This window comes from Scleropages formosus, chromosome 22, assembly GCF_900964775.1.
Source record: "Scleropages formosus chromosome 22, fSclFor1.1, whole genome shotgun sequence".
NCBI classification, from domain to species: Eukaryota; Metazoa; Chordata; class Actinopteri; order Osteoglossiformes; family Osteoglossidae; genus Scleropages; species Scleropages formosus.
Window position 1 is genome coordinate 8705204 of NC_041827.1, and position 27745 is coordinate 8732948.

The following is a 27745-nucleotide window of genomic DNA, read 5'->3' on the forward strand; positions in this document are numbered from 1 at the left end:
AAATTGTGATATTCAATAAGCCATCAGGTACACTGGTGCTAAAGTTACGACCAACGCAGTGGGTGGGAGAAAACCCATGATGAGCAGGGTGTTGTGTCGTCTAAGCCTCAGAAATTGCTGGATGAGTGGCTGTGCACTGACAGGTTCCAACGAGACAAAGATGAATGGGGTGGTGCAGGGCCAGGGTATGTTAATGGACCTGTCAAGGATAAACATTCATCAGTCGAGAAAGTGATTTTTTTACACTGTCAGTAGGGCGCCAGGGTGCCCATCCTGTCAGTGGAATGTACATGCTCCTTTCTTAGAATAAATCCTTGTGGTGAATCATTTTACCACTGAACCCTGCCAGCTATGCTGTTTGCTTCCTCTCAAAACCAGTGAACTAAAGGGATCCAACAAAAGAAAGCAGTGCCATTCTTGTAAAATGCAAGGCACAGTGCATTCACTCACTATCATTAACCACTTTAACGATATCCTAAGGTGTCCTTGCAGCGATCTGGAATCCATCCCTGAAGCATACAGCTTCAGGCTAGGAAGGGTACACCCCAGATGGGAGATCGGTCCATTGAAACTTTACCGTATAATGTAAATTTTGAGCACTTTATAGTTTTAATAAAAAAAACTCATAAAAGCATTAGTTGATCTTATTGTTGCTCTGCTGCTTCATAGCTTTATAAGATGGCATGTACAAGTTATTTAGTTTACCTCTGCATGGTATCACTTAACTTGGTGGAAAAGGGAAAATTAATCTGAACCTGAACCTATCACTGTAAGTGAACAAATATGTAAAAGACAGACTTTCCAGAATATGTCATTATTATATAGTATGCCCCTCAATACCTGCCCTGTTGTATTTATTCTAATTCAATGTCAACTCCTGACCAATTCATATCATAAACATATGTAAGCCCAATGTTCATCATCTTGTTCCTGATCATCAAAACTCAACAACCCCGGACACTGGGGAAGTGAGCTGAATTAATCCAGTCTCATACCCCTACCCTCTTTGGGTGCACTGTATAACACAGTAATGGCTTCATGCAGAAACAAATCATTTTAGCACTATAAAAAATGGAAATTTGACAAATCGATAAGTGAACTATGGACATTTACGCAATGTATACGCAATGTGTTTTGTCTGTGTACCTTGTGTTATCCCCCAGTGTGTTATATGTATACTATGTATATTGCGTATACTGTGCAATATTATGTGTGTGTGTGTGTGTGTATACTGAGCAACCCCCTGTGTATTGTATTGTTCTACTATATATATAGGGATTGCATAGTGTACACTTATGTTGTATAACGTAACTTATGTTATACTCTCAACACTGCATTTTCTGGAGCTGCACTAAAGATTTTCACTCTTCCCTACACGTTATGTTGATGGTGATGTGACAATAAAGCTTGATTTGATTTGATTTGAAAAATGCGATAGATAGATAGATAGATAGATAGATAGATAGATAGATAGATAGATAGATAGATAGATAGATAGATAGATAGCATGGGAAAGTATTTCTACTAATTGACTGAAGCAAATTGAAACTGTTGTACTATATAGGGTTAGGGTTAACTGTGCTGAACAATTTGACTAAATACTTTCAAGAGATACGAGAGACATTTTTTATTTTATTTTATTTATTTATTTTTTCTTTTCCTGTCCTTTATTGTTTATTCTACTCCAGCTTCAGTTTTCAGTCATGCAGAATTCCGAATAATGATTTGCTTTAAGCAAAGAGCACGAATCACAAATCTGTTGCTTACTTACTTAGCTGGAATTACAGAGCTCAAAAACAGATTTTCAGTGCATACTATGTTTTTGTTCGCACTGATGTGTTCAAACAGGGTTCTGATCCACAAGGAAAACCGTTTGTTTCCTTTATTTATGTTACCGAAATGGAAGCATTTCATTATCACAGTCTGAAACCCTTGTAGGAGATGCTACAGGAGCTACTTGCGGTGAAAGCCATTTTGTAGTCTAGTCGGCTGCTGCACTCAGACAGCTGACCCAAAATGGCTGCCTCTTTGTGCAGTCCCAGGGGACTTCTTTACTCTCATGTCTAAGACATTATTTTCTTTCATGATATAGTGTTTCAGAATTATTGCTCAGGGAGTTTTGTCTTCACAATATGCTGAAAATTTATATCTCTTCATTAAACTAGTTCTTAGACTTCTCACAAAGGAATTGTTATCCAGGCACTGATCTTTTGAAAGCCGTCACTATTAATTCTGAATGGAAACTAATACAGTGGTAAATGTAGACAAGAATAAGAGAATAATGGGTGTAATATGCAGTGGTATATTAAGCAGATGCAATGATATTTCATGAAATGAACAAAAGAATGTCATTTTGTAATTAAACCAGTTTCATTTAGTGTTAAATTTTGTCCAGTTTAATTAGATTTTTTTAAGATATATATACCTTACTGTATATTTTACATTTTACATTTACATTTATTCATTTAGCTGACGCTTTTCTCCAAAGTGACTTACAGTGTTAAGTTATTTACATTTATACAGCAGTGTAATTTAGCTTCAATTATATATAGCCTGTTAAGAATTTCTGCATTTTGGTGTTTACTTGTCATTCATACACTACAAAAATAAATGTGAAGTTGGGTTACAACAAAACTCTTGTTACTGGTTTTTAGAAATGTTCCTGCATGATGGGCAAGATTTTTAATCACATGTGCATAATCCAAAAAAATGTAATATTAATGAGACTACAAAGCAAACTGGGCTGAAATAACTCAATGTGTGTTCTGTTCTTTATAGACCCGACATTTTCATGATCACTATATCATGACTGAATTTGGAATGATGGAATTGTGTTAAATACATAATCTGAGCTAGCACACTTAGCATACAGTTTTATTCTTCCAGCTGCTGAAAGAGTAATAGAGTATACTGTTTGTAATAGAGCAGTTTAATATCAGTAATTTGCTTTCACAATGTAGTTATTTTTTTAGAAAAATCAAATATAGTACATTAGTTGTCTAGTTACCAAAACTGATGAACTAATTAACTAGTAATTAACTATTAACAACTAATTACTAATTTTCTACCCATGTTATAGTTAATTTTAACATTGCTATTAATACACACACACACACACATTTTCAGAACCGCTTGTCCCATACGGGGTCACGGGGAACCAGAGCCTACCCGGGAACACAGGGGCGTAAGGCCAGAGGGGGAGGGAACACACCCAGGACGGGACGCCAGTCCGTCGCAAGGCACCCCAAGCGGGACTTGAACCCCAGACCCACCGGACAGCAGGACTGTGGTCCAACCCACTGCGCCACCGCACCCCCTTCATTGCTATTAATAGTAAAATTAATTTATAACATTTATTTTGGAAAACAAAATCATATTTTTCCAGTTTTATTTTTCCATTTAGAAATGTTGCTCATATTTGCAGTATTTCTATACATTTCTAGCAGTTTCACAACAGAATATCTAATAAAAGAGTGGTACAGTAGCATGGTAGGTAGCAATGCTGCCTCACAGAACCTGAGCTGTTTTAGTGTAGGTTCAAATCTGGCTCGGTCTGTGTGGAATTTGCATGTATTCCCTGATTTTGTTAATGAAGATGGGTGGATTGATGGATACATGGATGGATGGATATATGTAAGATTTAATAAAGTTCATAAACATAGTGTTACTATATATATGTGTGTTAAATACAGATTAATACAATTAAAAAAAAAACTTTGTCCACACATGGAAGAAATGTCTGTTTGCCATCACCTTTATGGGGTGCAACAATCAAAAACAATAATGAAAAGTAACATATTCAGATGTTCAGCAATATATGTACAAATTTTGTTCCAACACTACTAAACTGTGTATACCAAACATGAGGCACAGGTTCTGCAGCAGAAATCACTTCCCTGGTTTTTTTAAGCCGTATAAACGTACTGAAAGGCACTCTGTGTGCTTTTGTGGGGATTTACATGTAGAAGTCTGAGAGAGGTGGTGTGGATTTAAATGTTAACGAGGAATACTCATGCTGACAGCCACAGAATATATCCGCTTTCTTAAATGTCACTGTTAATTACCAGAGGCAAGCAGCTACTCTCATGATAGATAGCAGGGTGCAGATTGCAGCACTGAATATGATGCTGATTAATGTATCAATAAAACATTAAATCAGAAGCTTCTAGACCTAGATCTACTGAAAGGGGGTTATCTAAAGGTGCAAGCATTCTTGAACAATCCTGACAATGTAAGACCTTTGCTTAAACCTTGTAAGAAGTTGTGGATCAGTTTTTAAAATATAGCCTTCTTTTCACTGTGTTCTCAAGACATCAGTTAAGAAGTTTAATGTTTTATCCAGAAAGCTGAACACTAGAACACTGCAGTTTGTGACACACAAAAAGAAGGAAGCAAAGAAAGGAAACTTTCTGGTGGTCACAACGGATCCTCTCTCTCAGGCCTCATGCCTTCTTCTTCTCTTAAGATGACACTTTGTTAAGTGCTTCAGACCCCTAAGGTGTAGTAAATCAGAACAATGGGCCCATGTTCAGCACCATGTTTCCCTGGAGATGCAATTTAGTCACTCCAGACAGTGGTCTCATCTCATTGCACTCTTGATGTTTCATTACGTTGTGGTCAATATGAAGGGTTGGTGGTCAGGGACAACACTGGAAGCACTTTGAAATTTCTCAACTGTCCTCTTGAGATTCATGTACCTCAAAAGGGTCTGCACTCACTGACTAACCTTTCCTCAAATAAATATTCTCACAAAAGCAATGCAGCAGGTGTCACTACCTAACATGCATTATTTGACAGTAAATTCATGCTGGCATATTTGCTATGGTGAAAATACAATAATGGACATTTTGCTTGATTGTTTCATTCAATTTGACTAAGTGGTATTGATTTCCTTGTACCAGGAGTCTCAAGGAAGATATATTAATAGATGGTCACTTCAGTGAATTTGGGTTAAAAGAGCGCACTACAGTCACATAGCAAAATTCCTTATGCTAAAGTATAAGCTTACCTATTTTTACAGTAATATACACTCACAGGCTTGGAGGAGACATTGGCTCTAGCCTTCATAATGTATGCCTGTCTAAAGTCAGATCTGCCCTACATGAACCATAAAGCATCACACACATTCTGTACTAGAACAGGAGACTGCATCCAGCTTTTATTAATTTACTTTAAATTAAATTATCCTGTTTACAGAATGGCCCGCAGGACCAAAATCTTGATAAATTTAAAAGCGTTACTTAAGGAATGTCTGTGTTAGTGACTAGATAATTAGTCTAAATACAGTACATGCTTGTAAAATGAAAATAAGAGCACCAGTGACTTAGGTAATTGTAAAAGTACAAGGAAGGAGTTGATTCACATCATGTTTGCATCATTGCACAATTTAATCAGTCATTTGACTTCAACACCGGTTTATCCAAGTTACTTTTTTAGTTCTTCGCATTATTTATTTATGATAATATATTCTGCCACAAATCTCAGTATGACGTTATTTCTTTCCTCATCTTACACATGTCATGTCTATATATAATATTCTATCTATGTTTTACACAATTTTAATATAATTTGAAAATGTATTTCTCGGAGTTTTTTGAGCACTTTTACTAGGTGTAACGCTCCAGAAAGAAAACAGATGAAATGCTGAGTCGGTGTGGCGTAATTTTAATCCTGCAATTGCAATAATAAACATATAGATCAATACAGTTCACAGCTCGGGTGAAATAAAGGGCGAACCACACTGGGTCGCCAGAAACAAAACTGAGGAGCTCCCTCCTTTCCACCCAGCGGGCGGCGGTGCGCTAATTTAGAATAGCAGCGGACTGCGAACGATTAACAATGCCTAGGATACGTTTCCGGTGGATAGCTCTATGATTGATTAGGAATGTCTGTGATGTCTCTGCTCTGCTCCACAGGGACGGTTTCCGGTTAATCCAGTGGACTCTTATTTCTGTAATAGTTTCCGTCCACGGTTAAAATCTTTTAACGAGCGGTTGGTCATCATCGCTGCCTCGATAAATGTTGCAGAGGTGTATAGTTATGTGTGTTGTGTAAAAAGAACAATTAGTACACTCGACAGACTGTGTGAACTCACTCACTCTCAGTCACCGATAGTTTCTTGTTGTTTCTCTACTACGCTTTTCTTCTTGCGCCTCACAAAATCACAAATCATAAACAAAATCTAGGACTGCTATTTCACAATCTGACGATTTTAAAACCTCTCCTGCTGCAGTGATCAAACTACCTTAACTGACACAGAATTCCATACTATAAAATAGGTAAATAACTGTAATGCTTATTCTCTAATGTTGTAAGTCACCAGATAAACATCTCAGGTAAATTATCAGTAATAATAAATGAAGTGTTGCACGGTAAACTCCTGAAAGAGATGCAGAAAAACATCTTTATATTATGGATTCACGGCCAGGCATGTGGACATGATTAAAATAAACCTTTGTCCTCTAAAAATAAAAGGGAAATTTCAAGTCAGTAATGGAAAGTAAGCACTGACAAGGAACATTTTGCCCGACTCCCTGCAGTTAATTTAGTTTTGGAAAATTACAATTTGGATTTGCGTGTCATTGGACTGTGGAAGGAAACCCACACAAACAAAAGAGCGTGGATAAGCCTACACTTGATTGTTCAGTCAGGGCATTATGAGGCACCTGCTGCACCACTTTGCCACCAGGAAGTAAAAGTAAACATCTAAAAATTTCTTTTAAAATAGTATCGGATCAAAAAGTTAATTTGATTCAAATTAAGCTTTTTAATGTTCAGCATCACTAGCAATGTCACCAGTTTCAATATAGTTTTACTCATGGAAAAATGTATCTACATATCTTTTCAATAAAATTAAATCATAGAGCCTGGTAGCTTATTAGTGTATAGTTAGCAAACTAGGTACACAGCAGAAGAGCAACAGCCTACACTAACATGTATTTAGAGTGGGTCTTTCCGCTAATGTAATGCACGCATTGTATTTTTGCTGAGGTGTACGTCGCTTTGACGAAAAGAGTCTGCTGAATGAAAAACATGTAAATGTGTAGAGTTATTTACAATGACAATGACATTCTTTAGCAAAGAAGTATGACAGAGCTGGGAAATGTAGGTGGATGTGTAGCCAGCATACCTTGTCGAGTTAAAATCGATGACTAGCCGGTGTATCATTTAAGTAATCCATGTATATCCAGACTTCTGGTTCCTGCGGGATGTAATGGTGTCGCGTAAAGAGAAACAGGACTGAGGTGAGGAAAAAACAGGTAGTTTTTTTTATTGATTAGCAACTGTAACAGCACTGGATGACGGTAGCATAGAAACAGAGACAACACAGATTATGAATACATCTACTTATTTAAATTGAATAGTTCAACATGTGGCCAAGTACCGCTGTCTGAGAAGTCCACTTTACGACAAGGTGTCCTAAGATTGTATGATTTAACGCACAGGTCAAATGTTAATTTTTCAAGCAGAATAAGATTAATCACTTAGGACATCCATGTACTGTTTTTATAAGAGAACTTAAGGTATAGACCACAACAACAAAACAATGCTACTGAATTACTGAGGCTAAAAGAAATGGTAAAGCTAACACAGGTTGTTGTATTAAATGCACCATTGAGCAGAATGATTTTTCTTTTAGTTTAAAAACATTTAAGCATCTTTAAATCCTCCTACTATTGACATCCCAGTTGATAAATTAAAACAGAAACTCAATTTTACCACAAAGCAATAATGTAAACCCAGTGATGAAGTCATATTATCAATAAGAACAAAAACTGGAATACAATTTCTACCCAGTGAAGCAGAAAGCATGGTGGGGAGAGATATCAAAACTTGACATCCAGTACCAGGCTCCAAACAAAACTTAACACTCCCCCAAGGAACCTGCTGGCCACCACTTTATTTATGGGTGCCTGGCAAGGATCACACTCCTAGCTCTTAAGCATCCTCAGTGGGACCTTTACTCTAGAACTCACTATGGATGAAAGTGCTATTGAGTCCATATCAACTCATAGAAATTTCTCATGTGGTTTCCAGGGCCAGGGAGGAGCAGAAGTGGTTTACCAGTTTTACTAGTGGTTTTACCAGTTTTTTTTGTATTAGTGGTTTACCAGTGCCTTCTTCTATACATGTCTCAGGATTGCAAACAATAAGAAGTGCAAACCGCAACACCCAGAGTTGGACTTGAGCCCCACAGCTACCAAGAAGCTCAGGAGTTTTACCTGCCAGGTCACCATATCCCAGAACCTACCATAGCTAAAGTAAAAAGTGCAGTAAAAGACAAGTCCATTAAAAACAGAAACCTGAATAGAAATACCAAAGAAATTCAACTCTTCCAAACAGTTATATGAACCAGTCTCAGCCCTTCAGAGTACCTAGAAAAGCTGACGCAGATGCAGGGCACTCAAGTGGATCTTCCTTTTGTGTAAGACATCTCAGTTAGAAGAGAAAGCCAAACTACAGTAGATTTTACATTATTTAAAAAATCAGGAAATTTCACTGAATTCAACCAGAATATTCTTATCACAGGCATCAGTAGAGAAAATCTATTTTAATAGAAGGAAAATGGACCTGCACTCCCACCCAGCACATGTTGAATTCTATGAGCTGTGGCAATTTAAAACAGGTTGGTTTATTTTAAAGTTAGGAAAATGTGTTCTCAGTACTCAAGATTAACATTTTATTATTTATGCACTTGATCATTGCATATTGCATATTCAATACATGCACATTTTTTGTTCCCTAAATCTCAATTTTAGTTTTTTTTACATTTTAGCTTTAATTCAGTTCCCTGTATAATTTCTTAATTTAATTATATTCTCTTGTCTTTTTAAAATAATTTTTCTCTTTTAATATGTTGTTTGCACAGTCTACAGAGCTGACTAGATTAACATTTCACTACAGGTTGTATGTGTGTATAACTGTGTATGTGACAAATAAATAAAATCTTGAATCTTGAACATTCAACATTAAATTACAATAAATGGAACTTATTCACTGAATAAGTACTCAGATACCTGTTACATCATTTTCATAGGTGAAAATCTGTCAAATATTGTGTGTAGCCTTATAAGCAAAGAATATGAATAATTCACCAAAATGAAACAAAGCTAACCAAAGATACAATACCTGTATTGCCACTGCAGACCATCACACTCTGGTTTACAAGGCATGTACAACTAACATATTAATCAATATAAAAATCCACACTGGTGTATGAATGAGTGACCCATTGTAAGTAGTGTATCTAGCAGTGTAAGTCACCTTGGTGAATAAGGTGTGCGGCCTCATAACACTACATAGAGTTCATTGGAAGTTGCTTTGGAGAAAAGCATCTGCTAATAAATACATAAATGTAAAAACATTTCTAAAATTGTGTAACTCCAAAGTGACTCTTACCGCTAAATTGCAATGAATAAAAGCTACATAATACAGACAACCCTTCAGTTAGAATGCATGGTTAAGTGATTCTGCTTACAATGCAGAACTGGGTCAACTTGACCCAGACCCATTCTTGTACATAAGTGAAAAATTATATTTGATGCTAATTAGAATACTCCTTTGTTTACTGGGTCACAAAGCAGTAAAAATGTAAAATTTCACATTTTGTAACAGAAATATATAATATATGGACAAGTCATTTTGACACGTTATGCATTTTAAGGGGCAACTGCTGTTTGGTAGAAATAACTATTTCCAGGATTGTAAAGCGGCATTGATATTTTAATTGGAGTATCACAGCAAAAATGAGTAATGTGTATTAGCATATATGCAAGTCATTTTTATTTTCTTCAGCAATCCCATCTGTTCCATTCCCCATTACCAAGGTTCCTATTCCTAAGGAATGTTTTCTAATGTATTGGGTATTAATATTGCTGCTGTGGAGATCTTCAGCATATTCTGTCCATCTCCGCTCGATCCTTCTCTGCTTCCATTATGTCCATTTGCATTACAAGTTGCAGATGGAACTTCTGGATTTCTCAGATTTTCTAGAAGGTCTCTCTTGTTCTTCCACTTCTGTATCTGTCTTCAGTCTTTCTTTGCAGATGTTATAGAACGGTGCTTTATCCTTTCTTGTAGTTGACATTTTATATTCACTTCTTTCATAAGATGTTTTCTGGTTTTATTTATGTAGGAATATCTAAAAACATCTACTAAATCTTAACTTCAGTTGTACATTGTGCCATCCACAGGAAATTTGACCTTCTCATTATTCTTCAATCACAATACTGTGAACATAATGTTTACTGATGCCATTTTGTAAAGAAACAGCAGATGCAACATCAGAAAAAAGCCATTTATTTATGTGGGAAACCCTGCTCTTCATAAAATTTGAGACTTAAAGGTACACATTTTACTTGTTTTAACAATAATAATGAGAGCAATAAAACAAGGTTTCACCCATAGCTTTTAACTAAAGAATTAATAAGACCCATTTAGCAAAACTGCATGCAATACTATTAAAATGAAACACTAACTTTTTGACGGTTACACTAAATACAACTGTTTCTATAGTTCCTCTGAAGACCTATCAAGTTTTTTTTTTTCTGAAGACTAAAAATAAGTTTATGAAAGGATTACATACATTATCAGTTTGTATAACTCCAGTGTTTAAAAAAATACTACAAAACAAGGTCCTTGAGTCATTAACATAATTACTGTAATACAAAGATATAGACATGAACCCTTATCTGATTGGTCTTTCCCTGCCCTCCCCTCTTGTCCACTGTGCGAACTTTAAAGCTGAATTGGCAGAACCCTACTGTGATTTAATGTCACATCCTGACATTTCTACATGTTCTTATAGTAGAAATTTACTAACAAATATTAGTAACAAGGTCATCAACATTTTTGTAATATTAAGGGACCTGTATCCACCAGTGTCATAAGTAAGTGTACCAGTATGCACATGTAACCCAGCAGCAAAGAATTGACCAGGGATTTGGAAATTATACAACACATAAAGGGGGGGTTCACACACAAAACACTTCTAGACTATCCCAAGGTTATCATACAGATCCCCTCAGTTGTAAAGAAACTTTGACAACGTACTCTTGCCATCATTTGTCTAAAAAGACCCCCATGTCATTTCAGTACAGCAAAATTTAAATTTCTTGCAATATCAGTTTCTTCAGTTGTGTTGACATCGGTTATTTTACATGGCATTGCCTACCTCACACAGACGTAGTTAAACTTCAGTGTACTAAGTTCCATTATTAAAGCCTTAAAATAAAATAAAAAAAACTAGCAACAGTAACTAATGTTTGCGTAAGACAAACTACTCACTAAAATGAAAATGTATATACATATATATTGTTATATGCTTGTATAAAAAGGACAGATACCTGTAAAGCAGCCTGCTTGTGTCATGTCCTGAGTCATCAGCACTATTTTATACTGTACTCTATCTAATGCTTTTCTCTCTACACCAAATACAGTAATTTTAGACTAAACACTGACCTCTTTAGTTAAATAATCTTTTTTTTTTGCTCTATTTACTCACTGGGCACCAACAGCTGTTTTTTTTTTTAAATGAAAGGGTCAAAAACGTACAATATCTGATTTCTTTACTTCTTTTATAGAGATGTTTTGTACCATTGTTTAAAATGTTCGGAGTTCAAAACTATATAACTTTTAATTACTTAAATTATTTATTTAGTTTATACTGTATACCCATGTATAAGTTGCATTTCATCATTGCACTGGTGGTATTATAAGCAGTCTCAGTCCACCAAACCCCTCACGTTCCTAATTTTCAGTACCATGAAGAAAAAAAAAATCTCACAGTCATAATCCAAACAGAACCTTGGATAAAACCAAACCGGGGATCTTAGTTGGTGAAGAAGAAGAAGAAGGGTGTCTCGGTTAGTTAAGGCGCTCTCAACATACACAGACTGAGTCCTGCAGTGAGACCATGGCTCAGTCTGATATGTGTCTTTGCCACCTGTGAGTGGGAACGGGTTTTGTTCCTCTCACAAGGGGAGGGCATTGGCAGGGATATCTCCGCTGCCTGCAGCACACAGCTTCAAGTCTGTCAGTTCCTGGCTGCCTGGGCCATGTCACTCCTCCTGCGAGTCCTTGAAACGTGTACACAGAGCCAGTCAATTGGCAGTGTTGGCAGAGTAAGTGAGGACATGGACTGCAATGCTGCCCCTTACCATCTAGCAGACACATGGCCTTTGCAGTGAGCTATGTTACTTCTTAATTAGTGAGGATTAAAATGGGGATATATTTAAAAAATAAAAATAAGTACAACATTAGAATTTCTCCCAGACTGTCACGACCGAAGCTGCAGTGTCAGTTTGTACCATAGCGCTGTGCCACGGCACTCCCGAAACTGTAAATTTTGCTTGCTGTGTTTTTCCAAGGAGTTTGAAGCCAGCGGGTCAGTCAGACTGGTAGGCGACCTGCAGGTGGTTGCAGGGTAGTCCAGACAACAGTGGGGTGAGGGATCACCTGGGAGTAGGGTCTAGCCTCATACCATGACTGGTTTGTGGCCTTGGAAGTGGCTTGCCCCTGACACAGCCTCCGATGCCGCAGAAGTCGGTCTGTTCGAGAGAAGCTCTGAAAATGAGAACGAGAAAGCGGTGTAGCGACAGGAAGAACACAGACACTTGTATCGTGTGTAAGGAGGGTGTGAACTGTGTGGGATTTCTCACCTGTTGGCAACGTTCGCATTGATACGGCTTCTCCCCACTGTGAATTCGTTTGTGTCTTGCCAGGTGGTAACGCTGCGTAAACCGCATGTTACACATGTCACATGGAAATGGCTTCTCCCCTAAAGAGAGAGAGAACTTGATTATGATAAGCTCATATAGCGAGACGATCATTAAATTGCAAAACATTATATCCCAATGATATAATGGCTCATCATTGCTTTAACAACAAGATTGTGGCCAAGTTTCACATTAAGAAACTTCAAGAAAAGATTTCTTACTGTGATAATGAAACTACACAACATGTCATATAATCCACATTACCTATATAAAGACTAATTAATTGTTTTCAAAGTGAAACTGACCTTTCCATTCTTGGAATGGCAACTTGATAACATTTGTTAATAAATGAGCATGTTATCTCTGTATACGGTACTTTACGGCCCATCAGTTAAAACCTTTTGTCCACAGTCATACTAGTTTTAAAATTGCCTGTAGAATTGATTCTGCATATAATGTACAGCTTTGTTCATGAAGGTATGTCAGTAACATTTCTTACTGGGCTTTCAGTTGTAAAAGGTAGTATATGTCACGATACTTTTTGTGTCATCACAATCTTGTCAGCACAATTTAAGGTTGTACATTGTATTTAGTGAAGAAACAAGGCAGATACAGACTTCTTAAAAATCCATTTATTTCAATCATATGGGAAACCTTGGTCTTTGCTCCATGAATTATAACTAACTGGATCTTAAAAGTACACATTATTTTGCTTAACAGCATTAATGAAGGTAGCAACAAAGACAAGTTTACCCATATATTTTAGCTAAACAAGAAACTAATAATCTTTCAAACAAAACTATGCATGCAATACAATTACAATGGAAACACTAAACTGTCTGCTAAATTATTAAACCACTACAAATGGGGTGGGACATTAGTATAAAAAAACTACCCTTTTCTGTGACACTATGTTTAACTACAACCTCCAAAACCCAGCCAAAAAATACATTTTAAAATGACTAAACATTTTGAATTCTGATACAATACTACTCTGACAGAACAGTAATTCAGGTACTGGCCAATTTTTATTGTTTTATAAAGAAACTCTAAAGCTAATGGCTTAAAACAGTTTTTTTTTTTTTTATTTTTTTTTTTTTTTTTTTTAAAAGGAAAATCAGTTGCCAGCCTGTCAGTTAACTCCAGTGTTTAAAAAATACTAAAATATCAAGGTCCTTGAGATTCATTAAAAATTACTGAAACGTAAAGGATGTCTTCCCCTGCCCTCCCTTTTTGTGACCGTCAAATTGAAAACAATGCTCAACAACTTGTGTTCAGAGCTCAGATACAACAACCTAATACGACACATTAAAGCTGAACTGGAAGCTCTGTCTGCGTACAAGGACAGAACTGCCAAAACTAGTGGGGTTTCACTGTCACTTTGTCATATCCCACATTTCTACATTTTAATAATTTCTTCATAGGATTTCCCTACAATAATTCATAAACAGGCCACACAAGTCTTTATAATACTAAGGGACCTGGATCCAACAGTGACTTAAGAGTACCAATATGCACCTATATCCCAAGAGCATAGACTACTCAAGTGATTGGAATAACATGTATTGGACAACATGGAAAGAATTGATTTTTTTGTGGGTAGTTTACACATTACATATAGTTCCACTGTGGTAATACAGAGTTCATTCTTAGCTGTCATTTGCCCAACGTAGTCATGGTTAAACCACTTAAAACATGTCATTTTCTGAAAGCCACTCATGAAAGTTGAAGAACACAGACACGTACTTCTGACAATAACAGTAAGCCTGAGAGTGTTATATAAGACCGATTCAAGACAGCTGCACCCTTACAATGAGTTCAAAGACTAAAATCAAAATATTCCTGCAACAAAAGACATCAACTGTCTGACAAAGACTTTAAATCACTAAAACTAAAATGCATAAAGTCCTATCATATAATGCAGCTCTTAAAGAAAAATGTCTAAAATAGATACAGAAACAAAATAAATAAATATATAAAGTCCGAAGGCCACACGGCTTTTTCATTTAATTGTATACAAAAGGTAAGAACTACTAAAGCTGCTTGGTTGTATGCTGTCCTGAGTCATCAGTGCTAATTCAGCACTGTAGCCTAATGGTTTTCTCTCGGGAGCAAGTGCAAAAACCTAAGTCCAAACACTGCAATCTTCAATTTGACCCTTTTCCATGACTGCTTATTGTTTCGCTAACAGTTCACCGAGAAACGCCTACAACTCAAAGGTAGTTACTGAAATGGTTTCAACACAACCACGGTAATTTTCCCCTAGGAAACTCTTGATATGAGATGTAACCTACTACAATGCTCCTTCCTGACAGCTATGTTCATTTTACTTTTTTTTTTTTTTTTATTTTATTTACCATGCTTGAAGGTATGTGTATGATTCCCATTTTGTCATTGCCAAGATTTTTACTATTTACAGTGACTTGAACCCCAACCCTCCAATTTCCCAATTAGTACCAATGAAAGCAAAACTCAGAAATCTAAGCAGAATAACAGAATTTTCAGGAAAAATCAGATTTTGTAAGTACAAAATAATCCGTTTAATTCATGAAACTGGGTGGTAAAAATAAATCTCAGTCTTTCACAGAGAAACGTGTCTGAAACTGCAGTAGGGATATGCAGCAGGGCGTGGCACTACTGAGCAACTGAATGTGCACCAGTATTTTTGCTTCTCGTGTTTTTCCAGAGTGCTGGCAATGAGGACTGTCAGACCGGCAGGCGACCTGATGGAGGTTGCAGTGGGCTCCAGGTAGCAGTGGGGTGAGGTGGCTCCTGGGAGTAGGGTCTTGCTTCGTAACACGGTTGGTTCCCAGGCTTGGGAGCCACGTGTCCGTGACAATGGCGTTGATGTCTCAGCAGTCTATCCCTTCGTGAGTAGCTCTGAGAGGAAGAGTGTGAAGACAGTGAGGGGCAGTACACATAGTTGGACAGAATGCAGGGAGGACATATGCTCTGGGAGATTCCTCACCTGCTGACAGTGGTTGCACTGGTATGGCTTCTCCCCACTGTGAATTCTCTTGTGTCTTGCCAGGTGGTAACGCTGTGTAAACCGCATGCTACACATGTCACATGGAAATGGCTTCTCCCCTGGAAGGAGGAGGAAAAAAAAAAAAAAAAAAAAAAAATTAAAACCTTGGTTATAATATGCTCATCAAATTGCAAAAAAAAAGCCTAAGCAGTCATTCATTTACAGCTACAATTCAAGGCTTACAGGACAACAATATAAGACATCATTATGAACATTCAAGAGTTTTGATTTATGGTATACCAATTTGGGGGGCTAAAAATAAGGATTAGTAAGAGTCATGACTTAGTTGATAGGAAGAAATTTTCATGAAACTATGACAGTTTCACAAAATGTGCAATTCATCTCCCCCAGTTTCTCATCCTTGAGGCAATATGTCCTTTTAAAGATTATGGCAGTTCAAAAAAATTACGTAAACTTTACAGTACTGTCCTTTTTACGAGAAAGGTGTTTATTTAGGAAAAACATCCCTCCTAGATTTTGTGGTGCTTAGCTCCTCAATCAAAACAACTATTTTGTAAAAAAATTTAATCATAGGGTTAATTGTTCTGACTTTATAATGCCATTTTTGTTTAAGCAGGTACTTTAACTTCAGGCACTGGGACTATAACGGGACTATAAACTATATACTTATAGGAATACAAGTTACATACACAAACATTTTATTGTGTCTGTTATTCATATTACCATAGTAACAGTATTAAGGTCATATTGTACTTAGTGAAGAAACAAGGCAGATACAGTCTTGTTAAAAATCCATTTATTTCATCATATGGGAAACCCTGTTCTTCACTCCATAAAATGTAAGTGGATTTTGAGAGTATACATCTTTTTGGCTATTTTTAAGTAACATTATTCATAATTATAGCAATAAAACAAGGCTTAAACATTTCCCCCTAGCAAAACAACAAAATTTAAAACTATGCATGCAATATTATCAACTGAAACAGTAATCTTTACTACACTAAATATGACTTGTTTCTATAATTCCTAAGAGCCACTCACTAAAAATGGGAAGGGATAACAAACAGTTTGAGGTACTATATCCCCTGTCTTCGGCAAAAAATCCAATCTTAAATCATAAAACAAACCTGAATTCTGAAATATTTGTCATATATAATACAATACAAGTACTAATTGAGGGTTTTTTGCTAAGGACTAAAAGATGGTTTAAAACCATTAAAAAGCCATCAGTGATCATTCATCTGTTTAACTCTAATGTTCCAAATATACCAAAACAAGGTCCTTGACATCCATTTCCAGAACCACTATAATGCAAAGAATATAGAGAGGAGGCCTTTACTGACTTGTGTTCCCCTGAATGCTCCCCTCTTATTCAGCATGGGACCCCCACACTGAAAGCATCACTGCTCAAAAAGTAGTGTTCAAAGCAACAAAAATACACCAGGCCAACACATATGAGCACTGAAATCTGAACTGTCACTGTTTGTACTGGGTCAGAACTGGTGTAAAAAGGAGGGCTTCCTACTCTGGTCTTAAGTCACTCCTCCCTTTTTGTCATAAACAGGAATTTCCTAACATATATTCAACGGAGAGGCCATTAATGTTTTTGAAACACTAAGGCATCAATATCCAGCAGTAAGTTAAGCAATACCAGTATGCATATGTTTAACCCAAAAAAGATTACTGCAAGGATAGATTGTTATAGTACATGGAAAGGATGTGTCTGTTTTACCAGGTGTTTCAGAGATGAAGTTTGAAAAGGCTTTGAAACCATACTTCTGACATATCTGCCCAAAAAAAAAAACTTACTTGCAACCATTCATAACACACTAATATTTTCTCCAAATGCACCTTTGAAAAAATAATGAACCACACACTTGGTTTGTTTAAGCAGTTATAGGCATGGTTTCTCACATCCATATTATTCTCCAAAATATTCCCTGTCTGAAAAATATTTTACAGTAGTTCAACTCCAACATGGTAAGTTCAACCATTTTAATACTTTTTAAGAAGGTAAAAAGGATGGCAACTAATGGAAAGGTTTTTGTAAAAATAAATACAAACTCAAATCAAAAATATATTAAGTCTGAAGACTACAAGGCTTTGCTTTTCATCTGTTATTCACTAAACAAATACACTTGTACATACAAGTAGAAAGATTACTAAAGCTGCCTTTATGTGTCCTGCCCTGAGTCATCAGCACTATTCCAAGCTGTACTGTAACAATATTCTGTCCACACCAAATGTAACTTAACATCTAACAGTGCATTTTCCATTAGATTCCCTTTCATCATTCAGTCTTTTTAATGTTTTTTTTGAAAACAGGCCCCTGACAAGACTTGGTTTTGTAAAAGAATGTTTAAAGTTGCATATGTTGCAAAAGATTTTCCTCAGTATATTGCTTTTAACAAATGTACTAATTCAAACACTTTTCCCTAAGCAGTACTAACTCTTCTACCATTTCACTTTACCTACTGTATTTATATATGCATGCATAAATCCAAAACTGTCACTGGACTGTTAGTGATTACCATGCCCCAGATTCTTAAATTTCCAATTTTTCAGTAGTATCGTAAGACTAAGCAGCAAGTTCAAAATGTAATAACTGAATTTTAGCTAAAATCAATGAATACAAAGTAATCCACTACTCTCCATCTTATTCCATCTCCCCACTCATCACTGAAGCTGCAGTATCAATCTGCACCATGGCATGGCGCCACTGAGCTCCTGACTGTCATGGTTTTCCAGAGTGCTGGCAATGAGGACTGTCAGACCGGCAGGCGACCTGATGGAGGTTGCAGTGGGCTCCAGGTAGCAGTGGGGTGAGGTGGCTCCTGGGAGTACGGTCTCGCCTCATAACATTGTTGGTTCCCAGGCTTGGGAGCCACGTGTCCGTGACAATGGCGTTGGTGTCTCAGCAGTCTGTCAGTTCGCGAGTAGCTCTGAGAGGAAGAGTGCGAAGACAGTGAGGGGCAGTACACATAGTTTGACAGAATGCAGGGAGGACATATGCTCTGGGAGATTCCTCACCTGCTGACAGTGGTTGCACTGGTATGGCTTCTCCCCACTGTGAATTCTCTTGTGTCTCGCCAGGTGGTAACGCTGTGTAAACCGCATATCGCATATGTCACATGGAAATGGCTTCTCCCCTAAAAAAAACACAGAGAACTTAGTTATGACAGGCTTATTTCATGAAGCAAAACATTTTAAATTATACCATGTCATGGGCAAAGTTTGAGTTTACAATTTCCAGCTCCTGATGCAAGACAATTGTGAAAAACACTGATGGACAGAATTTAGGATTACGTCAAATTCACTAGGGTTCGCAAGAACTTTCTCCAAAAAAGTTGCTTCTTCAAATGCTTTTCAATGGTATTGCATATACATGAGTAATACCGTTCATAAAGTAAAATATACCTTTCAGCACACACTTCAGATCTGACAAATTCAGTATTTTCTCTACCACATTAACGAAGGCATATGTTGCATTTATTGACTTAAAGCAGATTGTCTTCTCAAAAACAACCTATTTTATCATATGGGAGACCTTGCCATTTACTCTGTAAAATGCAACTAAGAAAATATCAATGCCACACTACTTTAACAATAATGAGTTTGACAAGTTTCACCCAGACTTTTAACCTTAGGACAAAACAGCAAAATCCACACACACACACACACACACACACACACACACACACACACAAAGTATTGAGCAAAACAACTTTTGGCTGTTACACTAAATGCATCAATTTGCTGCCATTCTCACAAAGCTCCATTCACAAAAACATTTGTAGCATAAAAGGTAGCTGCTGTATCTGCTTGACTGGATACTGGATCATAACTGGCAGCATCAAGAAGGTTCCCTGCAGTGATATATCACCACACCCTCAGATTTACACATTTTCCTATGACAGGAAATTAATGCCTATAACAGGAAAGCAGACCACCTACATATTTTCAATAGTAAGGGTAATATATGCATTAATAAAGTACAAGTAGACAAATGTAGCTTAACATGGAGAAAATGATGAGTTTAAGGGTGGCCCACAGATGCCAATACTTGGGAGAAATGCCACAACTACTTCATGTCAAGTATACCCACTTAGGCCTTTTCTGTAGAATAAATACTGATAGAAATTAAACTAGCAGGTACAGTCTTCCCTTGCATAAAGCTCATCAACTCACACGAGAAACACCACACAAGAATGAACGCTGTATTTCAAAACAAAGAGCTTTGGTGACACGCAGCACCATACAAGGCAACAAAAAGCCTGACATGGGTTTATCATATTACAAGCGATAAAGCAATTTTCTTGAAAGGCTATAGCAATACAAATTACTCACTCTTCATTTCACAGATGATACTTGAGAAATTGCTCACCTGAGTCGTGACGAGAACTGCGAGTCACTACGGTAATTATGCTATACACCTAACTCATACTCGTATACACTTGTACCTCATGTTACAAACATTTTGAAGACACAAACATTTGAAAGGTTTTTTAATTGCATTTCTTCACTTTTTTTTTTTTTTTTAGAACAACAAAGAAATTAACCAGATGCAGAAAAAGACTGTCTTTGTAATGCACTGATCCCTTCCTCGTGGATAGTTTTGTGAAGTTTATCATGAGACAAAGTCAGTACTTAAGGTGAAACACTAATACACATTCCTGATGCAATCCTCCATTATGCTGCAACTCACCTTCCTTTACTTCATTCCTTTGTGGCACCTGATGCACAGAAGCAACAAGGCACTGCCTTGCACGTATGAAGTACAACACACCGAACAGGAGATTATGGACAAAAGTAGACTTAACTAATGTTGCTTCAAGTTAAAAAATTATAAAATAAACTGGTTTCCAGTCTACATTGAATCCTGTGTTTCAATGTTTACAGTAAAAGTATAAACACCAAGACCATCCACTGTATGAATTGTTGAAAAGAACAGTTATCGTAAATGTTCAGCTGACTTGACATTTTTTCATAAACCTAACCCATGAATAAATCAGTTTATTAAGCTGTATGATTAAACTTTCATTGATTGTGATGTAGTGGGTGGAATTAAGAGCAATTCCAAGTAATGAACTGATTTCCAGTTTCAGTTGTGTGTGTAAGATGAGGTACAAGCACACGAGAATATAAGAAGTACAGAAACTACTAAAGCTGCTTGTTTGTGTCAAGGCCTGAGTCATCATCAGCATTATTCTACACTCTGGTGTTGTCATTTTTGATTACAACATCTGTGTGATTCAAACATGCAAATTATATTTCACCAATAGATGTTTTTGAATATACTGTACCATAAAACATCTGATGCATGAACTGCTTTATGTATGTACAAAAATCCCATTTTTATTGTCAAAATTTTCATCAGTTACCTCTACCCCACTCAACCCCTCTCTTTTCCTTATTTTTAGTACCATCAAAAGTACAACCAAAGTGATAACGTTATTGAAAAATTCCAATTTAGTTAGAAAATAATTTAAGCCACATCTCTCAGACAAATGTCTGAATCTGCAGTATAAATTTTCACCAGGGCATGATGCCACTGAGCTCCTGAGTGCCAATATTTTTGCTATTTTCCCCCGAGTGCTGGTTAACAAGAATGACTGTCAGACCGCCAGTCGACCTGAGGGAGGTTGCAGGGGGGTCCAGGTAGCAGTGGGGTTAGGGGGCTCCTGGGAGTAGGGTCTCGCCTCACAGCACGGCTGGTTTCCGCCCTTGGTGGCCCCTTGTCCGCACATCCGTCGATGTCGGAGCAGTCGATCGGTTCGTGAGAAGTTCTGGAAGAAAGTATGAATAAAGCGGGGAGGAAGAGCAAGACAAGAACATGCATGAGTTTGTATACAGTGTGTTGAAAAATACACAAATGCACAAGAACATGCTTTTGCTTCCTCACCTGCTGGCAGTGCTCACACTGGTACGGCTTCTCTCCACTGTGGACTCGCCGATGCCTCTCAAGGTGGTAACGCTGAATAAACCGCATGTCGCATATATCACATGCAAAGGGCTTCTCTCCTGAAAGACACACACATCTTTATGAGACACAAAGATTATACAGTAGTACACAGCATGGGTGGGATTCAACCCTCAGCTATCAGAACGTAGGAATGTGACGTGGTATTTTTCTTCAGTTCTTGGACCGCAGCATACTTTTAAACAGGAAAAATGCAAGGTCTTGGTTCCAGAAAAATTACCACTTTTTAATAACATTCTCCAAATTTGCCAGATTATTTAAACAAGGAAAAAAATTTAAAGTTTCAATAATTTGACCTAGTTATCATAACATAACCTAATGAGGCAGTTCTCTTGTAAGGCTTAACCTGCAGATATTTCCAAAAGTGTGGAAAACTGTGTGATCAGAATGTGAGAAGACGGATTGGACACAGGTTTGGGGGCAAAATGGAAAAGGTTTTTGTTGTCTTGGAGGGCAATTGTTTCTGAAAATGTAAACAATAAAACAAACTCAGCAGACAAGTAACCACTCTACAGATGAAGAATATAATGGAGAAAAAACACAAAAAAGGTAAACATGATCATTTACATTTATTCATTTAGCTAGCTGACGCTTTTCTCCAAAGCGACTTACAATGTTAAGGTTACAATTATTTACCCATTTAGACAGTGGAGTAATTTTACTGGAGCAATTTAGGGTAAGTGCCTTGCTCAAGGGCACTGCAGCCAGATGTGTGGATCGAACCTGTAACCTTTGAATCTTTCACTTTCATTCCCATTACTTAGTCTCACAAATAATACCACATATCATCAATAAGTCAGGATTTCCATATATCTGATCAGCAACATCAGATCCTGGTCCATACAAGCGGTCTAGAGCGATAAACCGAGACCGAATATGAAAATTGCAGAAAGCAAGAGTCTGAGAATCACAAGACTCAATGACATAAGATTATTTATAGAAGATGCAGCATACCTGTGTGAATGAGGATGTGTCTTTTCAGATGGTAACCGCTGCGAAATGCACCATAGCAGTGCTCACAAATGAAGTTCTTCTGCACTTTGGACAGTGGACATTCACCATTCTCATCCACCACTACCACCTTAGAACAAAAAATGTGTTCAGCACAAGACTTACTAAGTCTGCTTTATGTACATATCCAGGATGTACATTTGGGTGTTTTGAGTTAAGTAATTAAATTCTAAAGCAATGTTTTGTATCTTAGGTTGCATTATTTTCTTTAATACATACATATAAAACATAAGAGCTGTTAATCTAACATTTGTCTTCTTGCTAATCTGTGGGACAGTTGACATATGTTCCTAAAACATATATAGTGTGCAAATGCTGTAAGCTTTAGACAAAATTAGCAAACAGCAACAAATTAACAGTTCGATCATTCTAGGTTCAGTACTGCACTTTAATATGCAAATGTATATAAAGGCTGCTTAGTTTTAAAAGTACATTTATAGAGGACAATTTACGTACATAGTTCACTGCTACATCCTATGTTTAGTAAGATATAGGATTCAGAATAACTATTTTATTTGTAAATATTAGTGTTTCTGAAAGTTATGCTCTCTGTTGTCAGATTCTTCACAACTGATGCCTTTATCTCAGTAGACTTTTTCTACAAGAACTTTACTTGGCTTTTTTGTACTAAACATTTTGCCAATTTACATGATATAATCTAGGAAGTCTTTCAAAGATCTATTTGTATCAATAAGTTTTACTGTGTATAAAATTCACTACTTTAAAGTGATGAAAGCCAGTCATGTTAAATTTATGCATTTAGTCTGTCCATAATTTTAATTATGAATCCATTACATATATCCTAATTAAATTTAAAAAAACACTTTCCTGTCAAAGCAGAACCTAATGTTACTAATAGACCAAACCTCACATATAAGACTCTAACTTGTGGTATCAGTGGACCTCAATGAAATCAATACTGTACATTTTTGTGGAGCCTTGACAGATAAGCTAGAGGAACTAATACAAAGCACAAATATACACCACATGATCAAAACAGAACAAAAAAGGAATTAGCATTACCAATTCCACATTAAACTAAAAAAAAAAAAAATTTGTCAAAGAAAAAAATAGCCTTTAATGTTTTCACCACAGAGAACTTAACATATAAGCAAACATACACTTGGATAACAACCCCCCCCTTCACCCCAACACAGCAAACCCCCACCCTGCTCACATGCACAATAACAGTTATTGTATTTCACAATCCCATCCCCCTCCTTTCCTTTCCAGTGACCCCACCCCCTCCACATCGCCTCAACCCCCCACCCCCACTCTCTCACTTTGCACGGCGTTCCTGATTTCCTGTTCTTCTTTTTCAGCTGCATATCCTCGCTCTCTCGCATTTCCTTCTCGTCTAACAACCGGGATGAATGGAAATCTCCTTCCTTACGAATAAGCTGGAAGTTCAAGGAAAAAGGGGGGGGGGGGAGAGAAAACATTTTAAAGGTATATTACGGCTAATAAAAAAACCGAATGTCAAAGTGCAGTTTAAGAAACTGAAAATGAGCACATTTTAGTCTGTGCAGTTCAGAATGTGGGCATGCAGGACCAACACAAGCAGGTTTAAAGTATATCACAGAGAAGCTAAGGTTTACCTTCTTTTGTATATCAGCAAACGGTTATAAATGAGTAATACCGGTCAAGAAAGCAACAAAATTAAACATTTACATAAAAATTGCAGCCCCAACCTATGACTATGTTGTAACTTTAATTCAAAAAGTCTTTACTATTTGAGGTTGCCCGAAAAATCAGTCCTGCCATGTTTCAACATGAAAATTCAACATTTAAGCTTGAAAATATTGGGAAAGTATTTGTTCGACAGGAACAAATTCTCACAAGTGGCGGGCAGCTCATGCCGGAGGGCAAGATCATGTGACTCTGGGGGCCACGCTCCGGGCTGTCTCTCTGCCCGTGGCCCAAGGGGGACATCATCTTCTTGGGAGCGGCCATGGAACTGGCTTGCATCAAAGCCATACTGGAAAGAACAGCCTCACAACCCAACAGTCCTGCCTGCCGAGACAAACAGCCATGCTTCAGAAACCAGAGTGACACACAGGAGGGAAGGGAAACATACAGGATGAACTTTGGTTTGTAATAACAGCTTGTAAGTGTAAAAACTGAAAATTAATATTTTTTCAGTATTGTGAAAACACTGACCCATTTCATGTGGTCACGGACCGAGCTGGTGGGCAGGTGTGTCATCGCTGTGGTCGCTATGTGTCAGGGTGGGGGAGGGGACAAGGCAACAGGGGAAGCGGTCACTCTGGATAGTCTGTTAGATCTGACCCAACCCAATCATCTGGCACATGTCCCTGTGATAAAAAATAAAAAAAAAATAAAAACATTTTAATATTTAAAAAGTATATATCTATTCATAACAGCACATATATTCATAAAAGAGAGAGTTATGTAGGATAATTAATTATACAAGTATGCTTAAGGGTTTTTCCTCCCCACACCAACTCTGTCCTATATTAATGGTCAGGCCATTCAGTTGTCACGTTTCTACAGGCCATCATCTGGAGACTTTCACCAAATTTATTTGTAGTTACTTCTGAAACTGGGAAAAAAAAAAAAAAAAACATTTACAAAAAGTGCATGTTCTTATATTTCATTATTGTTTAGACACTAAAAACATATCAATACTAACAAACGTCCAAATTTTCACAAGTTGTCTTAAAGCTAATTTGTAATATAAAAACCAAACACTATGGTGACAAACTAGTTATTCTTAAGACTAAGTTCTCCATCTTGAAGCACGATGATTCTTCCGAAAAAACAGTAACTGCTGTCAAACTCTCAGTTATTGTGTGCAGCGCAATATAAAACCTGCAACAACGATTCTCGAAAGGGTACCGTAAATTTCATTCTATGACTCTGGTAAAAGTCATTTGCGGGAGAATTTGTGCAGGTGTCTGATAAAATTACAATTCACCTGAAGCCATGATTTTGATCAACAATGAATCAAACCACTATTTTTGGTGCTGCTAGAAAAGTACTGAGGATTAACTTGGGTCCAAGGAAATTAATTAAAACTGCCATACTTCGAGAGGCAGGTTAAAATAAGCATTTTGTCCAGTTTTAAAGATAAGCATTGCCATTCAGACTACGCTGTACTGAATGGTAATGCTTACCTTTAAAAGCAGTTTGTACTTCTTGCTGAATTTTAGACCCGGATCAGACGAAAACAGAATACATTTCTCACAAATTCAAGTACATCAAAAATCAAAGTTGAAAAACTGAGCAAACTTGATGTATGTTGTAAGGTATGTGATCAGGGCCCACACTGGAGGCCATGGGGCCTTTTCCTGCAACCCAACACACTCTTGATCCTGACTGAATGGGACATGAGCGCAGCACATGACATGTGTGAGACACACCTAGATTCACATGAAGCTATTTGCTCCTTCAGCAAAACAGCAAGGTGGACCTGGCTGACAAAGACTTTGGAACATCTGCCAGCAAACTGCTGACAACTGTTAGCTTTTTTTTTTTTTTTTTTCTTTTTTTTGCAAAAACCAAATATTTTTTCAGAGGGATTTGGAAAAGGCAGATGAATGTGATCCAGCACAAATCCACACACGGCAGGTTTTAAAACTGCAGCTACCTTTGCTAGAGAAGTAAACCAAGCTATCTGGCACGCATTTTTAAAAATAATTCAACTCGAAAGAACTATAAGCAGCCCTGACACCACATTTGCCATAACATGAGCACTATAAATATGCAAAAAGCATCCACTTGGCGACGCAGAGTTCCAGGCTCTCTGGTGGGAAATGAAGGGCCACACCCCTCCACATGTTTTATAAGAATTATGATTAGTGTGGAGACTCGACCGATGTGTATAATAAGGGACGGAGTCGCTCGATACGTACGCGCCGTTCTCCGTATCTCAGGCCTACCGTCCCGACTCAAAGAACGCCTCTCCAATCTCCGCCTCATATCATTTCAACGCGATTCCGGGGCTGAACTTAAACAACGAATAAAAGAAAGCGCGATGTAATCGTTTATGTCGTCGACAAGGTAGGAGAACAGTTACTCGCGCACTTTGCTGAAGCGGCGGCGCGCTCCAGTCGGAGGACCGCCGCTCGAGCCCGGCGTCCGCGTCCGGGGCCGCAGCGCGCGCACGTTCAGCACTCGGCCCACAACCATCATGCGCTGCCAGCAATATTACTACGAAAGTACAAACTGCATTCAAATTGCCACTTAATTATTATCCCAAATTTTAGTCTTACTCTGCAGCCAACTACCATCGTAAACAATCAATCATCACGAATGCGAAATTAGATCATGGTATGTATTTATTCATTCATTGTCTGAGAAAGCTTAAATTACAAGCCTTTTTTGATTCGGCTACCGGTTCGCCGTTGCTGTGGAAGTGCAAGCGAAAGCTTAAATTGGACACTAATCTTTATTTTTGCAGCCGTTCAGTTATACATACGGACACAGGAAGAACAATGCGTCCAATCCCTCCTGACCCGCTAGCATGATAGCTAGCCACAAGAATCGGGCACAAGAGAGCTAGCTAGCTAAGTTAGCCAAGCAGCCAGCTACACGAGTTAAGTTAATCAAGAGACGAGACGGGGGCGCGTTTCAGCAGCAGGAACTGAACTGCGAAGACTGAAATGAGTAGAGCTGTAGTTAAACGGAATGCCGGAGCAGCCGCCCGCTCCGGTGAGATTGTGCGATCATCCAGGACGTTTCTACATGATGTGTTCTTTGCGTCGTCACCCGCTTCACCAGTCTGCACGGCTCACAACTAGTCGTGTGCCTCGAGTCTTTTCATTTGCAACTATGGAGTCTCTCTGTACATTAAAACCCAAGCCTGATCGCAAATTCTCTCATTAATTCCAGCTCGAAGCCAATCAGCGTTAAACACGATTGATTTACCTTGCTCGTTTCCCTGCGTTTCGATAATTTTTCAGTGTGTCGCCCCGAGTTCCAGTTTTTCCTCAGTTTACAAACACAGGAAACGCTACCGGAAGTGCTCCCCGGGGAGAGGAGAGCCACGTGACCCGAGAGAAAAATGTCTGCCATGTTTATTAGGGT

At 37.7% G+C, this 27745-nt stretch overlaps 1 protein-coding gene across 4 annotated transcripts; it reads right to left on the reverse strand.

Moving 5' to 3' along the window:
* Nucleotides 1–11150: 11150 nt before the first annotated feature.
* On the reverse strand, nucleotides 11151–27673 carry znf740a (zinc finger protein 740a). 4 transcript variants are annotated; one of them, XM_018725805.2, is made up of 13 exons: nucleotides 27587–27673; nucleotides 24857–24912; nucleotides 24536–24709; nucleotides 23980–24096; nucleotides 22640–22766; nucleotides 21608–21726; nucleotides 21338–21491; nucleotides 18736–18854; nucleotides 18491–18647; nucleotides 15685–15803; nucleotides 15440–15596; nucleotides 12660–12778; nucleotides 11151–12564 (listed from the first exon to the last, which is right to left on the reverse strand). In XM_018725805.2, exons 2-13 carry the CDS (start codon nucleotides 24899–24901, stop codon nucleotides 12391–12393), a joined length of 1581 nt encoding a protein of 526 aa, XP_018581321.1. In that variant the 5' UTR covers nucleotides 24902–24912; nucleotides 27587–27673; the 3' UTR covers nucleotides 11151–12390. The 4 variants fall into 4 exon arrangements, with proteins under 4 accessions (XP_018581321.1, XP_018581322.1, XP_018581320.1 ...); XM_018725806.2 differs by having other exon boundaries at nucleotides 21410–21491; nucleotides 24857–25011; XM_018725804.2 differs by having other exon boundaries at nucleotides 24857–25011.
* Between the last annotated feature and the right edge of the window lie 72 nt (nucleotides 27674–27745).